A 26,104-nucleotide genomic window follows, 5' to 3' on the forward strand; every position below is an offset into this window, starting at 1 on the left:
ACTCGCAGGTGATCTGTGGCTCTGAATAGCCAAGACACCGGCTCAGCCTGCCTTCCCTGAGACCTGTGCACTTGGAAGTAAAGTGTACAACAGAAAGGAACTAGGAGTACCCGGAGAGAGAATTTATCCTGCAGACTGTTCCTCTGAATTATTCCACAATCACTGCATTGTAACTGCTGAGCATCCATGTGAGATGTGCTGCAATCAACCAAACTGCTGACAAAAGTTTCATCACTCAGAAGATATCTTGTCTGAAGTGCACAACATCTTCCTGAACTGTACAGGACTTCAGAACTTAACTTGCATCCTTGTATCCTGTTCTGCACTGTGCCCCCCTCAGCAGAGCATCCCTGTACCCTACCCAACCCCCCACCAGTGACTTGACCAACCTACCTTTCAGCTAAGGCAATGATTGCTGTGCACTTCCAAGGATACTGGCTTCTGACAGCCTTACTGGGGTTGAGCTGCACTGGGAGGATGGTAAGTCACTGATTCTCTTAGATCTATTTGTGGCTGGACATTTCCAGCCCTGCCCTGGTGTAGTGGGACGGCTAATGTGACATTGGCTGGAGAGTGGCAGTTTACAACTCCTTATAATAGCTCTTAAAGTGTCAGCTATTCTGCAAATGTGAGATTTATCAGCCAGAGGTAAATAACATAAGTAGTATGCACATGTTTACTTTACTATGCGAGGAGCTTACTGTTTAATTGGTTAGAACAAAATCTAAGAAGATGGTTGAGCTATATTTACATCTAAGTTGTGCACATGGATGTGATTGGTTTATGTTATGATAACTGAGCTACTATACTGTTTGTCAATGAACAAAGTGAGCAGCTGCCTATGGGTCATTATCACCTAGAGGGGCGTGTGGCAAGCTTTACAGATGCTGTAATTTGTTGATCAAGTACATATTTTGTGATATCTTTTGCGCTATGGACCTGGTTGCCAGTTACAGACAGTATCAGAGTGCTTTTAAAGAGCCACTTCACCAGACTCAAGAGAAAATGCATGAAGGTGCCCCAGTAAGTTCTGCCCATGGGCACCACATATGCACACTCACTGCTATTCCAACTAGTAGACATGATAATGCAGAGAGCATTGAGGCTGGTCTGAGGGTCATTAATATTGCAGAGACCTCAATTATACAACATTTAAGTGATGAAACTCTCTTCACACCAAGTAAACTGGCATTAACATTTTTGACCAAGCACTGGGCATCTCTGTTTTATTCATATTGCACTTATGCTGGCATTCATCTGTTAATCAGTCTGGATTGTTAAACTATAAATGTAACTGCTATTTTGCAAATATTGGGGTTCTTAATAGAATTGTGTACTATAATGCTAAATCCCCATATGGGAGGCTAAAACATAAACCTCTTTTTAAGTTTATGTGCAGAGAATATGACATTCTTATTTATTCTTTGTCTTACATAGAGGGTTATATCACATATTGTTTTTTTTTATCATGACATTTATGTAAATTATGTTGGGATGCCAATCATTTTTAACCAGTAAGGGGTTTATTGTGATATTGGTCCCAGAGAGAATCTCATTCTTAAAATATTTCAATAGGCTTTTAGGTTTCTTCTTCAGACGATAAAATCTTTAAAAAAAAACAACAGTAATTCCTAAATATTCTTAAACATAATACAAATATTATGTATCACTCATATGAGAGATTATACAGCTGAATTCTTTCCATATCTATAACTTCAGGTTGCCCTGTGCCTTTAAGAGTCACTCAGAGTTTGTAAACAGTGCAGCGCTGCAGGGTCCTGCCTTCACATCATGGTTTATTTTTTTGACACAGTCTGCACTATGTGTTTTCTCTCCCAGGCAAAAATCCAATTTCCTGGGTAGGGTCACAGATTTTACTTTCATTTTTTTGATCCCTTCACAAACAGGACTTCATATTCCACATTCCCACTAAAAGTGACAAAAAGAGGCTGTTTTGAGGATTGGGTAGAAATAAGGGTGTCTGTACTTTATATGAAGTATTACTATATAGAGGGAGCTCACCCTAATGAATTTATGTCTAACACACCCACCTATATGACACCTGGGAGGGGTAATACCACTTTAACATTATAATATTACCACTGTTAACCCTTAATTAGTATAGCCGTTTATTAATGTTTCTTGATAAGTGTAATTTGGTTAAATAGTTAAGCACCCACTTTCTGTAGGAGTACTGCAGAGCTTGTCCTGAGCAAGACATGACTGGAGATTAGCAGATACCTGCATATGCCACTCCTGATTTTAGGAACATGGGTTAAACCTAAACAGACTAAACATTGTCTCTTGAAACCTAGTTTGTAACAGAACAGCTGGACCAAGACAGATTAATGTAAATGAAACTATTAAAGTAATCAAGAAACCTTCTCAGAGGAGCTTGCAATCTAATGAGCGCTGGCAAACAATGGGGTCAAGAAGTGTGTAGTTGAGGGGTAGGAGGGGGTTTACATGATTATTAGGGATTATACATTCACTTGCAGCTATGGGTGTCATGTAAACAAATACAAATAAATAAAGTTTTAATGTTCAAACGTACCACTGGCAAAACATTTACATATTCTCACATAAATGTTTACTTTATGCCAGTAATTGGAAATAGTCATCTCCTGTTTTTCTCTTTCATCTGAAAATATAAAATACTTAAGCCCATTTATATCAAGTTTATACATGAAGGTGATATGAGATGCATTTCCACCTGCATAAAGGGATTAAAATAGAGGAGGTAAAAATATATACAAAATAATGCTAAGGTGAATTACTGAAGAAATTATAGTAGATTCTTGGCACACACTAATGGCAAAGGTGGTTAGGAGTGTAGGCATGTTCTGTTTAAAGGGACGTGAAACTCAAACATTTTCTTTATTATTCAGATAGAGAATACGATTTAAACAACTTTCCAATTTACGTCTATTATCTAATTTGCTTCATTTTCTTGGTATTCTTTGTTGAAAAAGCAACTAATTTAAACCAATAGTGTGGGTGAAGCGCTGAATCTAATCTCCACTGCCTCACTGTGAAACTATCCCCTTCCTGGATAGTAACAGTTTAAATACAAAAAATTATTATAAAACAGTGGGCGCTTAAAGCGGGAGATTAAGTAGATATGTTAAAAGAAATATCTCTATAGGGAATAGATAAAACGTAAGAGAATAATATCAAATACACTGTGGTTATATACTCTTAAATTTATTAAAATATTTATTTAATGGACAGATCTAAATCAACAATTAATAATCAAGCTAAAAAACAGGAATACAATATACATTCACTCCCAACTATAGTTGCTCATACAACCGTTCACACACTCTCTAAAACAAACAATAATGTCTAATTGAATATATAAACAAGATAAATAAATGAATGCTGGAAATCACACCAAACACATAAAGTGTGATATATTTCTATGAAATGGCTTAAATAATGATAAAAATGATGTCTGTTCCTGGTAAAAAGTTTATACAAATGATGTAAAAATGATGTCTGTTCCTGGTCAAAGGTTTATCATAAAAGTTTATAAACAATAAAATATCTGACAGGTCCGCTACAGCAAGGTAAAAAGCCAAGTCTTAGTCTCTTTTCAAAACTGATTGTCCCAAGTGCCAACAGCCGTCGGTCTTTTTCACCGGCGCTGTATAAGATTTGCAAAAAGGTTAGTCTGTGGGACTTGAATACTTTATGGAAATCTCCGTTATGATCCTGTGTAACTTAAGGCTATCCGCCTTCTTACCGTGACTCCACTTTGTGTCTCAGCCGCTCTGCTACAAACAACCGACCGCACACTGGCGGTTTCCAAGATTCCTATGTCACTTGGTTTCCGGAACCTCCAGGTAGTTCAGACTTGCGCAAGTCTATTACGAGGTGTTAGAAGACCTCTAATCTTGATTCTGTTAACGGATAATTAACAAATCAGGAGCTACAGCGGGGTATTTAAAAAAGCACAGGTGCAGGGTAAAGTATCTTGACAAAGACCCATACGGGTTGAAACGCGTAGAGGATTCACCCTGCCACTACACAAAACTGCTATTCTGCTATTAGTCTATCTAACAGACGGAGACTGGAGGAGAATTTCTACCGTGTACTGTGTGAGTACTGAAGAGCGGTAACAGAATCAAGATTAGAGGTCTTCTAACACCTCGTAATAGACTTGCGCAAGTCTGAACTACCTGGAGGTTCCGGAAACCAGGTGACGTAGGAATCTTGGAAACCGCCAGTGTGCGGTCGGTTGTTTGTAGCAGAGCGGCTGAGACACAAAGTGGAGTCACGGTAAGAAGGCGGATAGCCTTAAGTTACACAGGATCATAACGGAGATTTCCATAAAGTATTCAAGTCCCACAGACTAACCTTTTTGCAAATCTTATACAGCACCGGTGAAAAAGACCGACGGCTGTTGGCACTTGGGACAATCAGTTTTGAAAAGAGACTAAGACTTGGCTTTTTACCTTGCTGTAGCGGACCTGTCAGATGTTTTATTGTTTATAAACTTTTATGATAAACCTTTGACCAGGAACAGACATCATTTTTACATCATTTGTATAAACTTTTTACCAGGAACAGACATCATTTTTATCATTATTTAAGCCATTTCATAGAAATATATCACACTTTATGTGTTTGGTGTGATTTCCAGCATTCATTTATTTATCTTGTTTATATATTCAATTAGACATTATTGTTTGTTTTAGAGAGTGTGTGAACGGTTGTATGAGCAACTATAGTTGGGAGTGAATGTATATTGTATTCCTGTTTTTTAGCTTGATTATTAATTGTTGATTTAGATCTGTCCATTAAATAAATATTTTAATAAATTTAAGAGTATATAACCACAGTGTATTTGATATTATTCTCTTACGTTTTATCTATTCCCTATAGAGATATTTCTTTTAACATATCTACTTAATCTCCCGCTTTAAGCGCCAACTGTTTTATAATAATTTTTTGTTGAAAAAGCAGCAATGCACTTCTGGGAGCTAGTTAGCACATTGGGTGAGCCAATAATATGAGGCATATATGTGCAGCCACCAATCAGAAGCTCCAGAGCCTACCTAGGTATTCGTTTCAACAAGGAATACCAAGGCAACTAATCAAATTAGATTATAGAAGTAAATTGGAGAAGTTGTTTAAAATCACAGGCTCTATCTATATCATTAAATAATTTTTCTTTATTTTATGTCCCTTTAAGGGACACTAAACGCCTTGATATCATGCAACATTTTGGTTGTCTTATTATAGAAGATATCAGCCAAGTCTAAATATTTTTTAAAAATAAAACAATATCTTGTTTCCTGCAATTAACTTATCGTTAGCCAAACTGCACCCTCAATTTGCCTTATTTGGAGGAGCCAGTCTGAACTTACAGACAACAAGGATCACCACGGTTATAATGTCAGTATAAGGTGCACTGTTTTGCAGCTGTTATCAGTTAAAGGGACATGAAACCCAACATTTGTCTTTAATGATTCAGATAGAGAATACAATTTTAAACAACTTTCCAATTTACTTCTTTTATCTAATTTGCGTCATAATCTTGGTATCCTTTGTTGAATTAACAACAATGCACACTATGTTTGCTTTTCAACAAAGGATACCACGAAACAAAACAAATCAGATAATAGAGGTAAATTAGAAAGTTGTTTTAAATGATATGTTCTATTTGAATCATGAAAGAAAATATATGTAGCATGGTTAGCCTTTAAAAAGGGACACATATCAAAAATACATGTCAGGGCTGTTTAAAGAAATGTTTTGAATAATATTCCATTCTAAGAACCCTGACATATGTATTTTTCATGTATCCCTTTTTTAAAGCGGCATTATGGTCCCCTTATCTATAAAGTGCATTTCCAGCTCTTAGAAAGAAAAAGAAAAATAATCCACAGAATTCAGAGCTAACTTATATGAAAAGGGGCAAAATAAATAATGAAAGTATAATGCAAAGATGTTTTCCAGAATCTATGTGCTTGTTTCCCTGATATACTGAGCACACACAAGGGGGGCTCGCGACTGTCAGTGTTGTATTACAATTACAAGCCCTGCTCCTCCGTATGCCTCATTTCTAAAGCTGTGGGAGAGCACAGATGCACAAGGCCAATAAAACAAAAATTTGTCTACTGTACAGGGGGTAATTTATTTCCTGCAACACGTCTGTAGATAGATGAGACAGATGCAAGGGCATGTGGGTAATAGGTCGTAAACTGAATTGTTTTGTGCTCCCATAAATTGTCAGTCCAATCAGACAAAGACCATTATGTGTTGGGGCTGATTCACTGTTTGCAAAACATACTTAAAGGGACAGTATACACCAATTTACATATAACTGCATGTAATAGACACTACTATAAAGAATAAGATGCACAGTTACTGATATAAAAATCCAGTATAAAACTGTTTAAAAACTTACTTAGAAGCTCTCAGTTTAGCTCTGTTAAAAAGATTACCGGAACACCCACTGCATGTGCTTCAATAGCAAAAAAAGCAGACACTCTCCCCCTTCCTCTGCATATGAAAAGACCCTTTACACAAACAGGAGCAAGCTGGAGTAGGTATACATCAGTATTCTCCTAAAACATTGGGGCTTGGTTAGAAGTCTGACAATCAGCGTAATGTTATTTAAAAATAAGCAAAACTATACATTTGAAAAACGGTATAGGTTATATAAATGGATCATCTACAAAACATTTATACAATGAAATATCTAGTGTATAATGTCCCTTTAAAGGACCACTCAATGCAGTAGAATTGCATAATAAACAAGTGCATTATAAAAAGACTATGATTTAACACCTACTGACATTTTTTTCTCTCCCATTTTCCGACCCCCTGTATCATGTGACAGACATCAGCCAATCACAGACTAGTATATGTTTAACCTGTGAGCTTGTGCACATGCTCAGTAAGATCTTGTTCCCCAGAAATTGTGCAAATAAAAAGACTGTGCAAAATTTCATAATGGAAGTAAATTGGAAAGCGTCTTAAAACTACTGCTCTATCTGAATCATAAAAGTTTATTTTGACTTAAGTGTCCATTTAAAGGGACATGAAATTCTCCATAAAAGTTTCTATGATGTTTAAAGGGACATTAAATACTAGATACATTTTATAAGTATAGAATTGAGGTTATTCCCCATCTCACTCGAGTCATGGACGCCGCCATCTTGAAATCTAGCTTTCACTGCATTCCAGTGCTGACCTGTAAGCACATATGCAACAACTCTCCTTCAGATACCTATACAGTGTAACCTAGGTTCCAAAATGGCAGCACCCATGTTTAAAGGGAGGTGCAGCAAATGTATTTAGTCTTTAGTGTCCCTTTAATGATCCTTCAATAATTATTTCACCTCTTTTTTTTATCCTAAAATTTAAATCTAAAAATTCCATTTTTTCCTCTCCCCTTGGAGAGGCTGATGAACATTCCATGGATTTCAGAACCCTGACTATGCTACTAACTTCAAAGGGATTGGCTGAATTGTGCAGGATCTCATTTATTGGCCACCACAAAAAAACAATACGATAAACACTCAGACTTTTCAAAAATTAAATTTATTTAAACAATTATTTGGTGTGCAGTTCTTTTGCAGCACAGTGATTCATTTCTGATACAAATATAAAATAACTTCAGTTTCCCTTTAAAAAAACAGTAATTATAATATATTTAAAGGAACGATTACTGATAATAATACATAGCTGTATTTTTAAAATTACATTTGTGCTGAATAAACAAATGCAAACTTTAGTCCGTAAAGTAATGGACACCGCCATTTTGTTACCTACCTTTCCCTTGGGTTAAAGGACTGTTCCCTTATCTTATCTCCTCTGCTAAGGACAGTTAAAGGGACATTAAACCCCAAAAAATTATTTCATGATTCAGATAGAAAATACAATTTTAAACAACATAACAATTTACTTCTAATATCTAATTTGCTTCATTCTATAGATATCTTTTGTTAAAGAAATAACAATGCACATGGGTGAGCCAATTACATGAGGCATCTATGTGCATCCACCAATCAGAAGCTACTGAGCCTATCTAGATATGCTTTCCAGAAAAGAATATCAAGAGAATGAAGCAAATTAGATAATAGAAGTAAATTAGAAAGTTGTTTAAAATGGTATTCTCCATCTGAATCACAAAATACATGTTTTGGGTTTAATTTCCTTTTAAGAGATAGTTAGAAATTATCTGAGAGTAACAATGTTTGTTTTGTGTCCCTTTAAGGGAAAAAAAATAAATGCGGGAGTGAATATGTTTGAGTCATAAAAGAAAACTAGTCCCCTATAGATCCTTCCGATAACAAAATGAAGGATTAGCTCATGCGTTTATTTTCTTTTTTTAGATGTTAGATTCTGGCACTGAATTCCACTCTATGTAAACAAACTACATGATAATTCTATGATATCAAAGGCCCCATGTTAAGTAAATGTGGCTCATGCCAGATTTTATTCATAAAAAATGTATTTAAAAAAAAAACTAGAAAAGGAAACTTTAGCTAATGCTGTTTAATATTCAGCTATGTTCTTTATTTTACATTTTTTCTGTGGATTGTTATCTGAAATTGTATACACTGGGCATTACTGATGCCTTTAGATAAGGAACCACTTGGGTAATGCAACTGGATATAAAGTGAAACAACACATTTATCTGAAAGAGATCTAATAAAGCTTATAACCTTTATTCTAGATTACCAAGTATACTGAGGAACCGGTTTATTATTACTTATTAAAGGGTCATGAAACCCACATTTTTTCTTTCGTCATTTAGAAAGAGCATTCACTTTTAATCAACTTTCTAATTTACTTTTATTATCTATTTTGTTTTATTCTCTTGATATCCGTTGCTGAAAAGCATATCTAAATAGGCTCAGTGGCTGCTGATTGGTGGCTGCAAATAGAAGCCTTGTGATAGTCTTACCCATGTGCATTGCTTTTTCTTCAGCAAAGGATATCTAAAGAATTAAGCAAATTAGATATTAGAAGTAATGTGGAATATTGTTTAAAATTGTATTCTCTATTTGAATAATACATTTTATTGGGGGGGTTTAGTGTCCCTTTAAATACGTTTTTTTTAATGACTATCTAAGTTTCTTCTCTAAGAGTAGTTAGCGCAATTCTCCAATAGACCAATGGCAGGCAACGTGCAGTGTGAAGTTGTGCACATTAAGCCTAGTTTACCTTTTGTGACCTTCATCCTTTTCTCTGGAATAATTTCAACATCATCATCTGATATTTTATCTCTAAAACACCTTCATTGTCTCTCCACTCCCCATTCACTTCAGCCCATCCTTGTTAATTTGAATACTTTTGTTAGGTGTAAGGTTTAAGGGTTAAAAGTGTTTCGGAGGACTCTTTCGGTGAGACGGGGGGCCTGTCACCGATATACCACCGCCCATTAAACTAACACAGACCTTATCACTTGTTAAAGCTACAGCAACGGGCCCCTATTTCATGTGTGCTTTCTAAATTAAAAAAGGAAAAATCATTTCCAATTTACTTATAACGTTTTATCAAATGTATATCTTTCTGTTGACCCGTTTTGTTAAAACATAGATACTTCCAATGATAGCATGCTCTGCAATAATGTTAGACATGTACGCTCCAGAGGCTACCTCAGTATGCTGTCATTTCAACAAAGGATACCAAGAGAGCAACATTTGATAACAGAAGTAAAGTGGACTTTTTATTATTTTATTTTTTGGCAAATCATGAACATTTTACAATACCTTTTTATATCCCTTTAACAGCTTCCACTTTACATACCTGACTTTTATTTAAAGGGATATGAAACCCAAAAATGTTCTTTTGTGATTCAGACAGAGCATACAAGTTTCCAATTTACTTCTATTATCAAATTTGCATTGTTCTCATGGTATTCTTTGTTGAAGAAATACTTAGGTAAGTGTCGGGAGCACTCCATGGCAGGAAATAGTTCTGCGATCTAGTGCTCTTGCAACATTCTTACAAAATTGTTGCCATATAGTGCTCGCTCCTAAGTTTATTCCCTGCTTTTCAACAAAATATATCAAAATAATGGGGGGAAAATGATAATAGAAGTAAATTAGAAAGTTGTTTAAAAAGTGTACATTCTAAGTGAATCACAAAATGATTTTTTTAGGTTTCGTATCCCTTTAAGTGGAAATCTTAAAGAGCTATAAGAAAAATATCCCACAGGCTCACCTCTAAGGAAGTAAATGTCTAAGCCACATTTAAAGGGACAGACAACACCAGAATTGTTGTAGATAATCCCTTAATTACCCATTCCCCAGTTTTGCACAACCAACACAGTTATATTAATACACGTTTTACCTCTGTAATTATCTTGTATCTATGGCTCTGCAAACTGCCCCCTTATTTCAGTTCTTTTGACAGACTTGCATTTTAGCCAATCAGTGCTCACTCCTCGGTAAATTCACGTGCATGAGCTCAATGTTATCTATATGAAACACATGAACTAATGCCCTCTAGTGGTGAAAAACGATCAAAATGCATTCAGATTAGAGGCGGTCTTCAAGGTCTAAGAAATTGGCATATGAACCTCCTAGGTTTAGCTTTCAACTAAGAATACCAAGAGAACAAAGCAAAATTGGTGAATAAAGTAAATTGGAAAGTTGTTTAAAATTACATGCTCTATCTGAATCATGACATTTTTGGGGGGGACTTGACTGTCCCTTTAAATTGCTCTTATTAAGGCTAGAACCTTAATTGTATCATTATTATTATGAGCCTACGATGGAAACAAAGTGGTTTATTTCTATTTCTACTTAAGTGAATGGCTGTTAATAGACTTTAGTATTTATAGCGCTGGCATTTGCTGAAACCGCTTCAGATGCTATTTTTAATAAGCAGAGAGCAGTGTGGTTGAAGAAAATATTTTTCTCGTCTTCTTTCCTAACTTTTTTTTTTTTCCCTTCCAAAAAGTGAACTGGTTATCACAACACACATAGTGAAACGGGCCTCTGTCAAAGGTTCAGCCACAGTCCTTGCTCTGTCCAAATCCTGGCTGTTGCTCCAAGTCTTGGGCAGAGCGGCTGTGACTCATGTGGTCATGTGACTTTTGTTTGTGTCAGCCCTTGGCTGCCCGTTCAGGAATTAACTATAATTTCAGGATTAACAAGGTGAGAAGTTGCAGCCTCAAAAGCTCACGTTATCCAAACCTTTAGCCCATTTGCACCAGTTACCTAATCTAAGTTTTAAAGGGACATCAGACTCAAAATTTAAAGGGACATGGAACTCAAAATGTATTAATCCAAATGTATTAATGTTATCAAGTTTTGCTCCATTCTCTTGGTATTCTCTTTGCACTACTGGTAGCTAAAAAAATTTAGGTTTCATTTTCCTTTAATTCCCAAAAATAAATTATTCATGAAAAATAAAAACTGTGCTTGTTCCATGCTCCCTAGAGGGGACGGAAGTAACATTTTCAGATTTCTGACCTGGAAACATGCTACACAGTGATTGCTTGGAGCACTGCACAGACTCGTTTACAGCTAGCTCTGTTATTGGACTCAATCCGTAGCGCTTTTTTACTGATTTGTATCGCTTTTTACTGATTTGTTGAGTCTTTTTACTGATTAGTAGAGGTTTTTACTAATTTGTAGCACTTGCACCTTACTGCTGGTAATATATATCTATTCTATCTACCGTATCAGTTGCTCTGTCTATAAGAAAACATTGACTAATAATTGAACGGAGAAAATATAGTCTTACTTTAATATAAAAATGGCTTGCACTATATCATATTACTTTTATTTTTAATGTATCTGTCAATATATATTTTAGAGCAGGTCGGTCTTTAAGCAGTATATGAAAAATCCAGGACACATGTACACATATACACACTAAGGACAAGTGCAATACACACAGATACAGGACACGTGCATATGCATGCATACATACACAAGCACGCATGCATACATACACAAGCACGCATGCATACATACACGCATGCATACATAAACAAGCACGCATGAATACATACACACACGCATGCATACAGACACACACACATAAATACACACTCACGCATGCATACATACACAAGCACGCATGCATACAGACACAAGCACGCATGCATACAGACACTCACACATGCATACACGCACACACGCATGCATACACATAGACACAGAACACATGCATACATATACATACATACATACATACACACACAGAACACATGCATATGCGCACACACACACAAACACACATACAGAACATATGCACACACACTGGCACATGCATACACACAGAACATATACACACACAAACACACACTGATACGCAGACACAGGACACATATATACACACTAAGGACAAGTGCAATCCACACAGATACAGGACACATGCATATGCATGCATACATACACAAGCATGCATACATACACAAGCACACATGCATACATACACAAGCATGCATGCATACATACACACACACATGCATACATACACAAGCATGCATGCATGCATACATACACACACACATGCATACATAAACAAGCACGCATGAATACATACACACACGCATGCATACAGACACACACACATAAATACACACTCACACATGCATACACGCACACACACATGCATACACATAGACACAGAACACATGCATACATATACATACACATGCATATGCACACACACACACAAACACACATACAGAACATATGCACACACACTGGCACATGCATACACACAGAACATATACACACACAAACACACACTGATACGCACACACAGGACACATACAAACACAGAACATATGCGCGCGCACACACACACACGGCAAATACACACACACAGGACACATGCATGCATACATACACACACAGGGCACTTACACACACACACACACACACACACAGGACAAATGCATACATACATGCACATAAACACACAGGGCACACATAGGACACATGCACACACAGGATATATGTATGCATACACACACACACACACAGGACACATGCATGCGTACATACATACATACATACACACACACAGGACAAATGCATACATACATACATGCACATAAACACACAGGGCACACATAGGACACATGCACACACAGGACACATGCATACATACATGCACATAAACACACAGGGCACACATAGGACACATGCACACACAGGACACATGCATACATACATGCACATAAACACACAGGGCACACATAGGACACATGCACACACAGGACACATGCATACATACATACACACACACAGGACACATGCATACATACATACATACACACACACAGGACACATGCATACATACATACATACATACATGCACATACACACACACAGGACACATGCATACATACATACATACATACATGCACATACACACACACAGGACAGATGCACATGATTCATGCATTAACAAACACACATAACCAGGGCAACTATTAAGTGTATACTATACCATATGGAATTGGTGGTGAAAATTGGATATTATAATTTTTTTCATTTTTACTCTGGCTAATGAGTAACAAATATTTTTTTCCATCTCCCTTCAGGTGGCATTGGCCTGCCCTACTACTTGCGTATGTCCCAAGGAGCCCCCTTCATGCCCTCCTGGCATTAGCCTGGTGACAGATTCCTGTGGATGCTGCAAGGTGTGTGCCCGTCAATACAATCAGGACTGCGGGCCAAGCCACCCATGTGACCACATTAAAGGTTTACACTGTGACTTTGGCGCCGATTCCTCTTCTACTGTTGGAATCTGTCGAGGTGAGAGTACTAACAGTTTTTACATTTAGCCACCAATCAGCAAGCGCTACCCAGGTGCTGAAACAAAACTGGGACGGCTCCTAATCTTTACATTCCTGCTTTTCAAATAAAGATACCAGAAGAACAAAGAAAATTTGATAATAGGAGTAAATTAGAAAGCTGCCTAAAATTGCGTGCTCTTATCTGAATCATAAAAGAACATATTGGGTTTCATATCCCTTTAACCATATCTAATTGTAATAACTACTCAGTGGTCGATCTTCTATAAGCAGCATTATTTGGTCTATTGATTATAACTCTGCTTTTTTTCTTCTAGTCTGTGTTCTATATATTTGCCTGCACAATATAACCAATCAGAAGCTATACCAAGAAATATCTTTGCAAGTAGTTATGTTTGGGTGCTGGTAACATTCATGTCACTACTGCAGCCACTGGGTGCAAATTGCTAGTCAATCAGAGAATGTCACACATTTAGGGACATGAAGATGTAAATCCAGCCCTGCTCTTGTCTGTAATTCTCATACTCTTGGATAAAATAAAAATAATAACTTCCATAACCTTTATGTGCTTTTTTGTTGTTGTAATCTCAGTAGTCTCATTTTATTACAGCCATTATTTAATTTTTTTAAAGGGACAAAACTGAAATATTCATCAGTGTATTAAAGAAACAGTCTACTCCAGAATTGTTATTGTTTAAAAAGATAGATAATCCCTTTTTTGCACAACCAACACAGTTATATTTATACACTTTTTACCTCTGTAATTACCTTGTATCTAAGCCTCTGCAGACTGCCCCCTTATCTCAGTTCTTTTGACAGACTTGCATTTTAGGCAATCAGTGCTGACTCCTAGGTAACTCCACAGAAGTGAGCACATTGTTATCTATATGACACACATGAACTAAGTGTCTAACTGTGAAACTGTCAAAATGCACTGAGATAAGAGGCAGTTCAATGGCTTAGAAATTAGCATATGAGCCTACCTAGGTTTAGTTTTCAACAAACAATACCAAGTGAACAAAGCAAATTTGATGATAAACATAAATTGAAAAGTGACATTTTAATTTGACTAGACTGTCCCTTTAATTTTAAATAGAAGCATTTTTTGCAATATATTTCTATTAGCATAAATGCTCTAGTAAAACCTTTGTGCGTATGTCGCTGAAACAGTGAGAACTTGTACTAGATGTAATCTTACTAATGCAAGTGTATTGCAGAAATGGTTCTAGTGAAAAATGAAATGCACTTATACACAGGACGATTTTGATGACTACTTTTATGGAGAAAATGCCCCTTTCCATAATGTCCCACTACCAGATCAGAGCGGGAGCAAGCTGCATTCAAATCAATGGTGCGATCGGGCAGGCTGTGACTAGACAGCTCGCCCACGAAGCGCATTTGAAAAACAAGACTGCTCAGTAGAACCTTGAGCGGAGTCCAACTTTGGGATAAAAAAATCAGGAAATGCTTAAGATGTATAAAGGAGCCGCTTAGATAACGCTATATAATTCTGCACTATGTGTTTACTGTCCCTTTAAGTATCCCTCAATCAAAATACCATATTCAATCTCATTATTAACCATAAAGAAAATACATTTTTTTACCTTCTCCATGAGGACACTGTAATACTTAAAGGGACATTGTACACTAGATTTGTCTTTGCATACATATTTTGTAGATGATCTATCTCTATAGCCCATGTTGGAGTGTTTGCTTATTTTTTTTATTACATTGTGCTGATTTTCAGACTCATAACCAAGACCCAAAAGTATCAGATGCACTCACGCGTTTACAGACTCCTGCTGGCTTCTGTTTGTGTAATTGGCATTTTCATATGCAGTGTCTACTCTTCTTGCTATCTCAGCCCCTTTCAGTGGGCGTCCCAGCCTAAACTCATCAGAGAAAGGGTTAGAACAAGTCTAATTTATATGTATACTAGTTGGTTTTTTTTTAACCCTTTCCCACCGTTAGGACGTTCCATGCTGTTCTAACTGTGCTGGGCTTTAGCGCCATTAGGACATCTTGGAATATCATAGCCGTTTGACTGTCCTGAAGCCATAGTGGCCTGGTAAATGGGATCGTGTGCTGGAGGAGGTGCCTATCATCATAAGCACTCCCCCCAGACCTTATCCCATCACTGAAATCACAAGATCGCATAAACGATTGCGTGATTTCAATTTGTTTACATCGGAACTTAGTTCGATGCAGGAAATTTAGTCCAGACGGGAAAGGGTTAAACAGAAGAAAATGATGCAAAATATTTTTGTTGTTAACCATTCTTTACATTTTTGCTTGTTCTGTGTCTTTAAGAAATGATTTTGCTAGTTTTTGCAAAGGAGAAACTTTCTTTGTAGGGCATTAGAGTTTAATCTAAAACCATCTGCTTCTGTTCAGTTGTCAGTGCCAGGCTGTGCCCTGACTGGCATGTGGATAATCCCCAGTTATTGAGTGGATATCACATCCTATGTGAAGTTTTCCTGGAGATCCTCCCAACTCTACCTGTACCAGATCTCATTATCTGTGCTTGGCTGGTGAGCTAGATTAAGGTGTAATCATATCTAGGCGTGCAGTTCTTCTGTACCCATCGCAACCTATTAGTGGCAGATTGAACTTAATAGGCCGCGGGCAACGTCTGCCACTTGGCTTGTGTTCTGACATTGGCTGACTTTCCTGTGAATAACAGATATGATTCAAGTCAACACTGCACCTGGCTAGGCTTCCCTTGAATGATCATATGAGTCTGGAGATAACATTACCTGGGAGTCAACAAATTGCCTGGCATGTTTGTTAAACTGAAAAATTGGCACCATTTAGAAAGAGAGATTCAGATTTTTCAAGTACCTTTTGTATTTTAAAAGGATGCAGGAGCCATTTTTTTGGTACTGAGAAAAATATGATTATTATTTTTATAAAACTGCATTTTTTCTGTACTGAGAAATAAAAATAATTTTGAAGTTGTGAAACGTGTCACTGTCTACTAATAGAGCAGTGTAAGTTCAGCTTAGCAGCCAATTGGCAATCAGACCCAATGATACTTTCTGTTATATTGTGCATGACTCTAAAAAAATACTGTAGCACGTAGCAGGGTCATTGCGCATAGAAACAAACATTTTAACAGCTAAGACTGTGTATTTAACCCCTGTAAAAAGGTTTAAACACATAAAGTGAATTCCAGACTGAAATCCTGAGCTAGTGATTGGTGGCTACATACATATGCCATCTCCCTGATTGGCTCAACAGCATTGATCAGCTCCAGAACTATAGTATATTGCCATTCCAAAGCGGACTTTAACTATAGGTTTAATCCTTTTTTTTTTAGGGGGGGGGGGGGATTATACATATAGTTCTGTAAAACCAATAAAGCAATAATAAAATATTAGATAATTTTGCTTTTGACCCATTGGCCCCTATTTATCAACCCGTCAACTTACTTGCATTCGCCAGCACCAATACGCTTGCCTAAGATCGCTGCCGCGGACCTGAATACGTTCTCCAAAGTTACCAAAAAAGCTGTTAAAAAGTTGCGCACCAAGTACGGGGCGATGAGCAGCGGACTGTTGTTAACTAACAGTCATCGATCTCGCTGCTCTTCGGCTTTTTCCCAGCTTTATTGTATACTCTCACTAAACACCCACACTATACTAAACTGTTTTACCCCTATACCGCCGCTCCCGGACCCTGCCGCAACTAAATAAAGTTATTAACCCCTAAACCGCCACTCCCAGAGCCCACCGCCACCTACATTATACTTATTAACCCCTAATCTGCCCCCCTACACCGCCGCCACCTACATAACACTTATTAACCCCTAATCTGCCGTCCCCAACGTCGCCGGCACTATATTAAATGTATTAACCCATAAACCTAAGTCTAACCCTAACACCCCCTAACTTAAATATAATTTAAATAAATAAAAATAAAATTCCTATCATTACCTAAATAATTCCTATTTAAAACTAAATACTTACCTATAAAATAAACCCTAAGATAGCTACAATATAACTAATAGTTACATTGTATGTAGCTTAGGGTTTATTTTTATTTTACAGGCAAGTTTGTATTTATTTTAACTAGGTACAATAGTTATTAAATAGTTATTAACTATTTAATAACTACCTAGCTAAAATAAATACAAAAGTACCTGTAAAATAAAACCTAACCTAAGTTACAATAACACCTAACACTACACTACAATTAAATACAATTAAATAAATTACATACAATTAACTAAATTATATACAATTATCTAAAGTACAACCCCCCCCACTAAATTACAGAAAATTATAAACAAATTACAGAAATTTAAACTAATTACACCTAATCTAATAGCCCTATTAAAATAAAAAAAGCCCCACTAAAAAAAAAAAAAAAAAACCCTAGCCTAAACTAAACTACCAATAGCCCTTAAAAGGGCCTTTTGCGGGGCATTGCCCCAAAGTAATCAGCTCTTTTACCTGTAGAAAAAACAAAACAAACAAACCCCCCCCAACAGTAAAACCCATCACCCACACAACCAACCGCCCAAATAAAATAGTAACTAAAAAAACCAAAGCTCCCCATTGCCCTGAAAAGGGCATTTGGATGGGCATTGCCCTTAAAAGGGCAGTTAGCTCTTTTGCAGGCCCAAAGCCCTAACTTAAAAATAAAACCCACCCAATACACCCTTAAAAAAACACTAACCCCCTGAAGATCGACTTACCGGGAGACGTCTTCATCCAAGCCGGGCAGAAGTGGTCCTCCAGACGGCATAAGTCTTCATCCAAGCCGAGCAGAAGTGGTCTTCCAGACGGCAGAAGACTTCATCCAGACGGCATCTTCTATCTTCATCCATCTGGCGCGGAGCGGGTCCATCTTCAAGACATCCGACGCGGAGCATCCTCTTCGGCCGACGACTACCCGACGAATGAAGGTTCCTTTAAGTGACGTCATCCAAGATGGCGTCCCTTAAATTCCGATTGGCTGATAGAATTCTATCAGCCAATCGGAATTAAGGTAGAAAAAATGCTATTGGCTGATGCCATCATCCGGATTGAAAACCAGGTACGCTGGGCCGCAATAGTGCCGAGCATACCTGGTAGAAATTTGTTAACTTACAAAAGTAGTCAGATCGTGTCTAATTTGCATTTGGAACATCTGTAATGACGTAAGCATCGATCTGTGTCGGACTTTGACCGGCGGATCATACGTTACGTCACAAAATTCTACTTTTGCCGGTCTGTAGGGTTTAATAAATAAGGGGAATCAGGCTCTCCACAATTACACTGCAGAATTCCCGCGTATTTGCAGTTGACGGCTTGATAAATAGGCCCCATTATGTCAATTTAAAAACAAATATTTATTATACTTGCAATCCTTTGTTACTGTGGCCCCATTACTAAATTATAGTTACTACGGGAGGAAACAAATTTGCTGAAAAAGTATCCAGATAATTCAACATTTATAATTTACCTAGTACAATATTACTTTTTTTATATTTTTTCAGTAAAGGGACAGTAAAGTCAAAATTAAATTATCATGATTCAGACAGGGCATGCCATTTTAAACAAAATTTCCAATTTACTTCTGTTTTCAAATTTGCTTCGTTCTCTTGGTATCTTTTATCAAAGAGTAAAACTAAGTTGGCTCATAAGTGCTAAGGAGTGTGCACGTGTCTTTAGTACTGTATTTAGTGGTCCTTTCAATTAAAACTATGTCCATTCTTTCACAGCAAAGTCAGAAGGTCGACCTTGTGAATTCTTTGGGCAAATCTATCAGAATGGGGAGAACTTCCAACCTAACTGCAAACACCAGTGCACTTGCATGGACGGAATAGTGGGCTGTATGCCGCTATGCCCTCAAGAAGTAGCTCTGCCAAGTGCAGACTGCACCAATCCGAGGTTGGTGAAGGTTCCAGGACAGTGCTGTGAAGAATGGCTATGTGATAGTAACCATATTTCAGAGGACTCGGGAGACACTACCAACGGCAACGTAGATGACCCATTGAAGTCATCTGAAGAGATTGTAGACCAGGTTGACATTGAACCAGTGTCAAGCAACGAGCTCATTAGTTTAGTTAGAAATGGATTTAAAGTTGAACCTGGTAAGTATACACATTGTGTAATAGATCTCCCCATAATATCATATCACTGCCTTCTGATTACTATCTGTTGTTAAAGGGAAATATATATATTATTATTATTTTTTACTATTGGTCAATTTCTTTTATGTAGCATTTGAAGATTAGCATGGTGAAGACTACACCATATTTATTTATATTTGCTGCGCTAGTTCTCATGCCGTGTCTGAAGGCATGAGAACAAGGCTCCTATTGGGGCCTATGGAAGCGTGCTCTCGTGAGCGCAAAGCTTCCAATCGATGCAAAGTTGAAAGTAAATGTGATCACTTAAGCGCAATCCTGATTTATGCTAGAATGATTACAGCTTCCTCTAGTTAACTGCTGCGCGAAGGAAAAAAGTGTTACAAAACACATCAAAAATACCGTACATTATAAAGTAAAGTTACACTCAGAATAATTAATAAATAAAATGATTTCAAAACATTTTGAACACAAGTTATAAAGGCTCAAAGAGATCTCAGCAGATCAAAGGGCTTTAACATAGAGATGCATACATATACATCTGTAAATATGTATATAGTCTAAGTGCATATATGTATTTACATATATATATATATATATATATATATATATACACACACACATATAAATACATATGCACACATATATAAATACATATGCACACATATATAAATACATATGCACACATATATAAATACATATGCACACATATATAGACATATATACAAGTGCATTGGAGCCCTTTGCAGTGATTCTCGGATAGAATGCCGACAGACAGAATGCCAAAGCACATGTCCGAGAGACTATATTCCGAGTGGAGAAATGACTGACAGTCACAATTGGCTGACGTTTAATTCTCTTAACTCGCAGGCCCATGTACGCTACTCACTATCAGATGGTAAAGCCTGATTATACAAGAACATTCGGCGAGGGCAGATACGCTCCAGAGTGTTCTGTTATGATCCATGCCTTTTAACACATTCCCCTCCCCATTCATATCCTCTTACCTTCCCTGTAAATATAATTATAAGTTAATATATGATAAAATAATGTTAAGAAATATAAGCTAATTTGTTTTATGTTTGTGCTTTTTGTAATATTTTAAATAAAAATTGCCCGTGGCCGGACTGTTATCCAACGGACATTTGTCTGTCAGATTATTATCCGTCTCACAAATGTCCTTCGGATAACAGTCCGGCCACACTTTGCAGTTAAGTAAATGAAAACAGGTTAAAGCATATTTATGAAATATTCATTCTTAATAAAGGTTTTAACTATGTATTTACTGCGAATATTTCACACCTCAATGTTCGGCACATAGCAGAATATGTTATATGTATTTTTAAATAGATATTCCTAGATACCTAGACATAGATATATATTGTATAAAAAAAATAATCACATATATGTTGAAATATTTTTTTTATGAATAAATAGAACATATTCTTCAGTGTGAAGAATAATGGAATGTGAAATATTCATTTTATGTTAGCGCAAATGAGAATATGCAATTTGGTTTGAGGGAGAGTTTTTTTTTTTCTTCTATTGACTTATATGGGGGAATGCACACATGATATTCTAACTTTGGCTTTTTGCGCTTGTCGAGTTAGCACGGGAGCAAAAAACAGTTCACTTTCAACTCGTGATATAAGCGCAACCTGACAAAATCTTACTTCTAACGCAATTAAAGCTCTAGTGGAAGCGTTAATTTGTGCCTCACTCGTAATGCAAAAGACTATAAAGAGTATCATAGTGGTGTGAAGGTGAAGTGTTTTAGCAGCAAATGAATTCATAAACGTTTGTCTCTGTGTATCGTTCTATTTTAAACAGGACTGGGCCCTCATCCACAACCAGACAAGTCTAGATGTGCGATCCAGACCACAGAATGGTCTCAGTGCTCTAAATCATGTGACATGGGCATCTCTTCAAGAGTAACCAATGATAACCCTCAGTGCAAGCTTTTGAAGGAGACCCGTCTGTGCCAAATCCGACCATGCAAGGATCCATTATCTATCAAACTTAAGGTATTGTAAATGTAACCACTTAATTATCTAGCCAGTCAGAAGCCAAATGTAAATTGTCTTAAAGGGGCATGAAACCCCATTGTTTTCCTTAAAGGGACAGTAGTCAAAATTAAACTTTCATGATTCAGATAGGGCATGCAATTTTAAACAACTTTCCAGTTTACTTTTATCTTTAAATTTGCTTTGTTCCCTTGGTGGTATTTTTGAAAAGCTAAACCTAGGTAGGCTCAAACTGATTTCTAAACCGTTGAAAACCGCCTCTTTGCTCAAAGCATTTTGAAAGTTTTTCACAGACAGTGCAAGTTCATGTGTGTTATATAGATAACATTGTGCTCACTCCTGTGGAGTTATTTAGGAGTCTGAACTGATTGGCTAAACTGCATGTCTGTCAAATGCACTGAGATAAAGGGGCAGTCTGCCGAGGCTTATATACAAGGTAATCACAGAGGTAAAACATATATTAATATAACAGTGTTGGTTATGCAAAACTGGGGAATGGGTAATAATAATAATGGGTAATAATAATTATCTATCTTTTTAAACAATACAAATTCTGGTGTAGACTGTCCCTTTAATGATTCAGATAGATCATATACTTTTAAACAACTTTATAATTTACTTGTATGATCTAATTTGCTTAGTTCTCTTAGTATCCTTTTTTGTACTGGGAGCTAGCCGCTGATTGGTGGCTGCACATATATGCCTCTTGTCTTTGGTTTGCCGATGTGTTCAGCTAGCTCCCAGCAGTACATTGCTGCTCCAACAATAGATACCAAGAGAATGAAGCACAATTGATAATATAAGTAAATTGGATAGTTGTTTAAAAAAAGTATTCTCTATCTGAATCATGAAAGAGAAAATTTGGGGGTTTATGTTCCTTTAAGTAATCACTGTTCAAACGTCTATAAAAAAAAAATAAAAAAAATAAACTCTGTTCTCCAACCTTTCCAGTTCCACTGTTCTATGGAAATGATTGACAGGGTTTTCTCATATTTTCCTTATTTGGTGATGCAGCTGTCTAGACTAACATTAAAAATAATAACAATTTGGTTAAATGTGTCTAATGTGGAATATGTAACAGGGTCAGACAAACTGCAGTATACTTAAGTATGCAGTATACATTCAAGCCTTACTGGAGTGGAACACAAAAATCCCAAATTTACAGAGGTTGATTACAGGAAAATCAGGCAATATAAAGAATGACGAGTATTACATTTTGTTGTTACAGTATATAACTTTTTTTTATGGGGAATTTCATTTTGAGCCGATTGTCACTTTTTAGTGATGTTAAATTAATATTTAATGTATTATATTCTCTTTGTTTTGTCAGAATGGGAAGAAATGTACCAGAACGAAAAAATCCAGAACAGCTGTTCATTTCACATATGCAGGATGCACAAGCATACGTCGGTATAAGCCTCACTACTGCGGCTCCTGCACAGACGGACGATGCTGTACTCCCTCCAAAACCCGAACCATGCGCGTTCGCTTCCGTTGTGATGATGGAGACACCTTCCAAAAGAGCATGATGTGGGTGGAAAAATGTAGATGTCATCAGAACTGCCCTTATCACACCGAGCTGTCTTACCCCCATTATAGGTTACATAATGACATCCACAAGTTCACGGACTGAGCCACATTGGATACTTTGTTGGACAAATGGGTTGGTGGCCAAGGGAGATGGCTCCCTTTCCCTAGAACCAATAGAATCACAGGGTCCAGCCGTCGGTTTATGGTGGCTGCATAGGACTGGAGCGTCAAATCTGTAATCAGACCTTCGTCCATAAGGTCTATGGTTCACTGAAAATGTACACTGACACTCCAAGCCATAATCAATGTGGAAATGATCCTGTTCAGAGCAGGTTCACTCAAGGTAGAGCGCTAGTGAGGAAGCTCTGCTTTGCTGAAGGATTTCAACTCTACTGTAAAATGCAATGAAGTCCGTTATTGCTCTTATGAGCGGTACCCCTTGTTTACAGTCACTCTAGATCTGCTTTTTTATAAGCCATAATGTACCAAGGTTATGGGCAAATTCAATGCAAGCAGTATTGATCTATTCAGGTCTATGGGTGTAGTAGATCACCTTAGAACAGTATTAGCAAAGTTGAATAGAAAAGATGCCGTTTTCTTTACTATAGATATTTTAGCTACTGCCTGAAAGATCTGGGCAAAGCAGATTGTCAATATCAGATTTAGATTTCCTAAAGAAACATAAACAACAAGACAATTTGTCTTGTGCTTCAAACTGTTTTGTCCCCCCAGTAAAGAAAGTGAAACCATAAAAACCTAGATACCTAGACTAAGATGAGTTTATGGAACCAAATGTTGTTAGCTCTATTAGTTGTATTGCCTAGAACTTTTATATAAATAACGTGGTATGACCCAAAAATATGATCTGCACCCTTGAGAAAGTTAGGATGTCTTTAAAAAGAAATAAGGTGTCATCTGGTCGTCAAGCACTTAGAGGTGACTTCTCCAGTTATAGCCAAAGAAAGACTCTTTAAAAGATGGTGGATGGGTGAAACCACAGGAAGAGTTTTATAAAGGCTCATTATGTTTATAAAAGTTTTATATCATTACTGTAGGGCAAGGTTGTAATCGATCATGTAGAATCCTCCATTAGTGGTGGATTTTTGGATATGCTAGATGCAATATAGGATTTGGAGACAATGAGGCCTTTTCAATTTCTCAGATACTTTTTAATCTTTATACGACAAAAGCCTTGTGCAGACCTGATTGTTTAATTCCAACCTCATGGTTTGACAAATTTAAAGGAAATGTAGATGCCTGCAATAAAATTTAGGGTCTCGACTTCAGATGTTGTTAGAAGCCAAATAAGAATGATTCCATGTAGAACAATCTAAAATGTAGGAGTCGGAAGTTATATTCCAGTACCTGATGCTCCTGTCGTTTATAGAGGTCTACTTTATGCCATATGTGAAGGTTGGGTAGTCCCTCCAGGTAACAGAATGCCGTAAAGTGAAAAAAAGGAGGGGCACATTCATTATCCTATCCCCAACGGCTGCAGACGTACTAAGACACAGCACTTCAGTAAGAGCCTCTCTCTGCGCTCATACAGATGGCATGCGTTCCTGCTAAACATCTCTTCAAATTTGGGAAGAAATTTGATGGAAACCAATGCAATAATTTGATAGCAGAATTGACTGTAATGCCGAGTAAAGCAGAGTTAGGGAATATTTGTTCATGCACTGCCCAGGTTAAGATGTACATAATATATAAATATAGAGAAATATATATTTTTTTGACACGCCCCTCAGTGATATTTACTGCCCGATAGAGACTTATGCTTTTTGTTTCATTTTTTTTTGTATTATCTAATTATTATATTTTGTCCTGTTTTTCTTCCTTTATGAAGGGTTAGGATATTGTTTGTATTTTTAGACTGAGGATTTTGCCTCATACTGTGTTCCCGCTGTAGCATGTGAAAACATTGTATGTTTTTAAAGCCTTTGTGACTGTGACTTTGATATAAACCGTATGTCTATCAGTATTACAAGCTTTTATATGTAACTACAAAATCCAGTGTTGAGTGCTTATTTGGTATGTAGAGATGAGTAGTAGGCTGTGAATGTACTGCATATGAGTATAGCTAATGGTAGTTCCTAACAAAATGCCACACAAACCATTAAAGGGACATTAAAGTGACAAACACTAAATAAATGTTAGAATGAAGCATTCAAAGAAAAGATTAGTCTGAGAATAACAGGAAGCTGTATTTTTTAAAGTTTCATTAGCTGTTTAAATAATGGCAAAAACATAATTTATGCTTACCTGATAAATTCCTTTCTTCTGTTGTGTGATCAGTCCACGGGTCATCATTACTTCTGGGATATTATCTGCTCCCCTACAGGAAGTGCAAGAGGATTCACCCAGCAGAGTTGCTATATAGCTCCTCCCCTCTACGTCACCTCCAGTCATTCGACCAAAGACCAACGAGAAAGGAAAAGCCAAGGGTGTAGTGGTGACTGGATTATAATTTAAAAAATATTTACCTGCCTTAAAAAACAGGGCGGGCCGTGGACTGATCACACAACAGAAGAAAGGAATTTATCAGGTAAGCATAAATTATGTTTTCTTCTGTTATGTGTGATCAGTCCACGGGTCATCATTACTTCTGGGATACCAATACCAAAGCAAAAGTACACGGATGACGGGAGGGATAGGCAGGCTCATTATACAGAAGGAACCACTGCCTGAAGAACCTTTCTCCCAAAAATAGCCTCCGAAGAAGCAAAAGTG

General features: G+C 37.0%; 1 protein-coding gene across 1 annotated transcript; it reads left to right on the forward strand.

The window, feature by feature from the left end:
* Positions 1-25,383, forward strand: LOC128643139 (CCN family member 1). Its single transcript, XM_053696095.1, has 5 exons — positions 1-480; positions 13,532-13,745; positions 19,452-19,823; positions 21,651-21,844; positions 23,175-25,383. The coding sequence occupies exons 1-5, from the start codon at positions 409-411 to the stop codon at positions 23,475-23,477; spliced, it is 1,155 nt and encodes a 384-aa protein (XP_053552070.1). The 5' UTR covers positions 1-408; the 3' UTR covers positions 23,478-25,383.
* Positions 25,384-26,104: the final 721 nt, after the last annotated feature.

This window comes from Bombina bombina, chromosome 12 (genome assembly GCF_027579735.1).
Source record: "Bombina bombina isolate aBomBom1 chromosome 12, aBomBom1.pri, whole genome shotgun sequence".
NCBI lineage: Eukaryota > Metazoa > Chordata > Amphibia > Anura > Bombinatoridae > Bombina > Bombina bombina.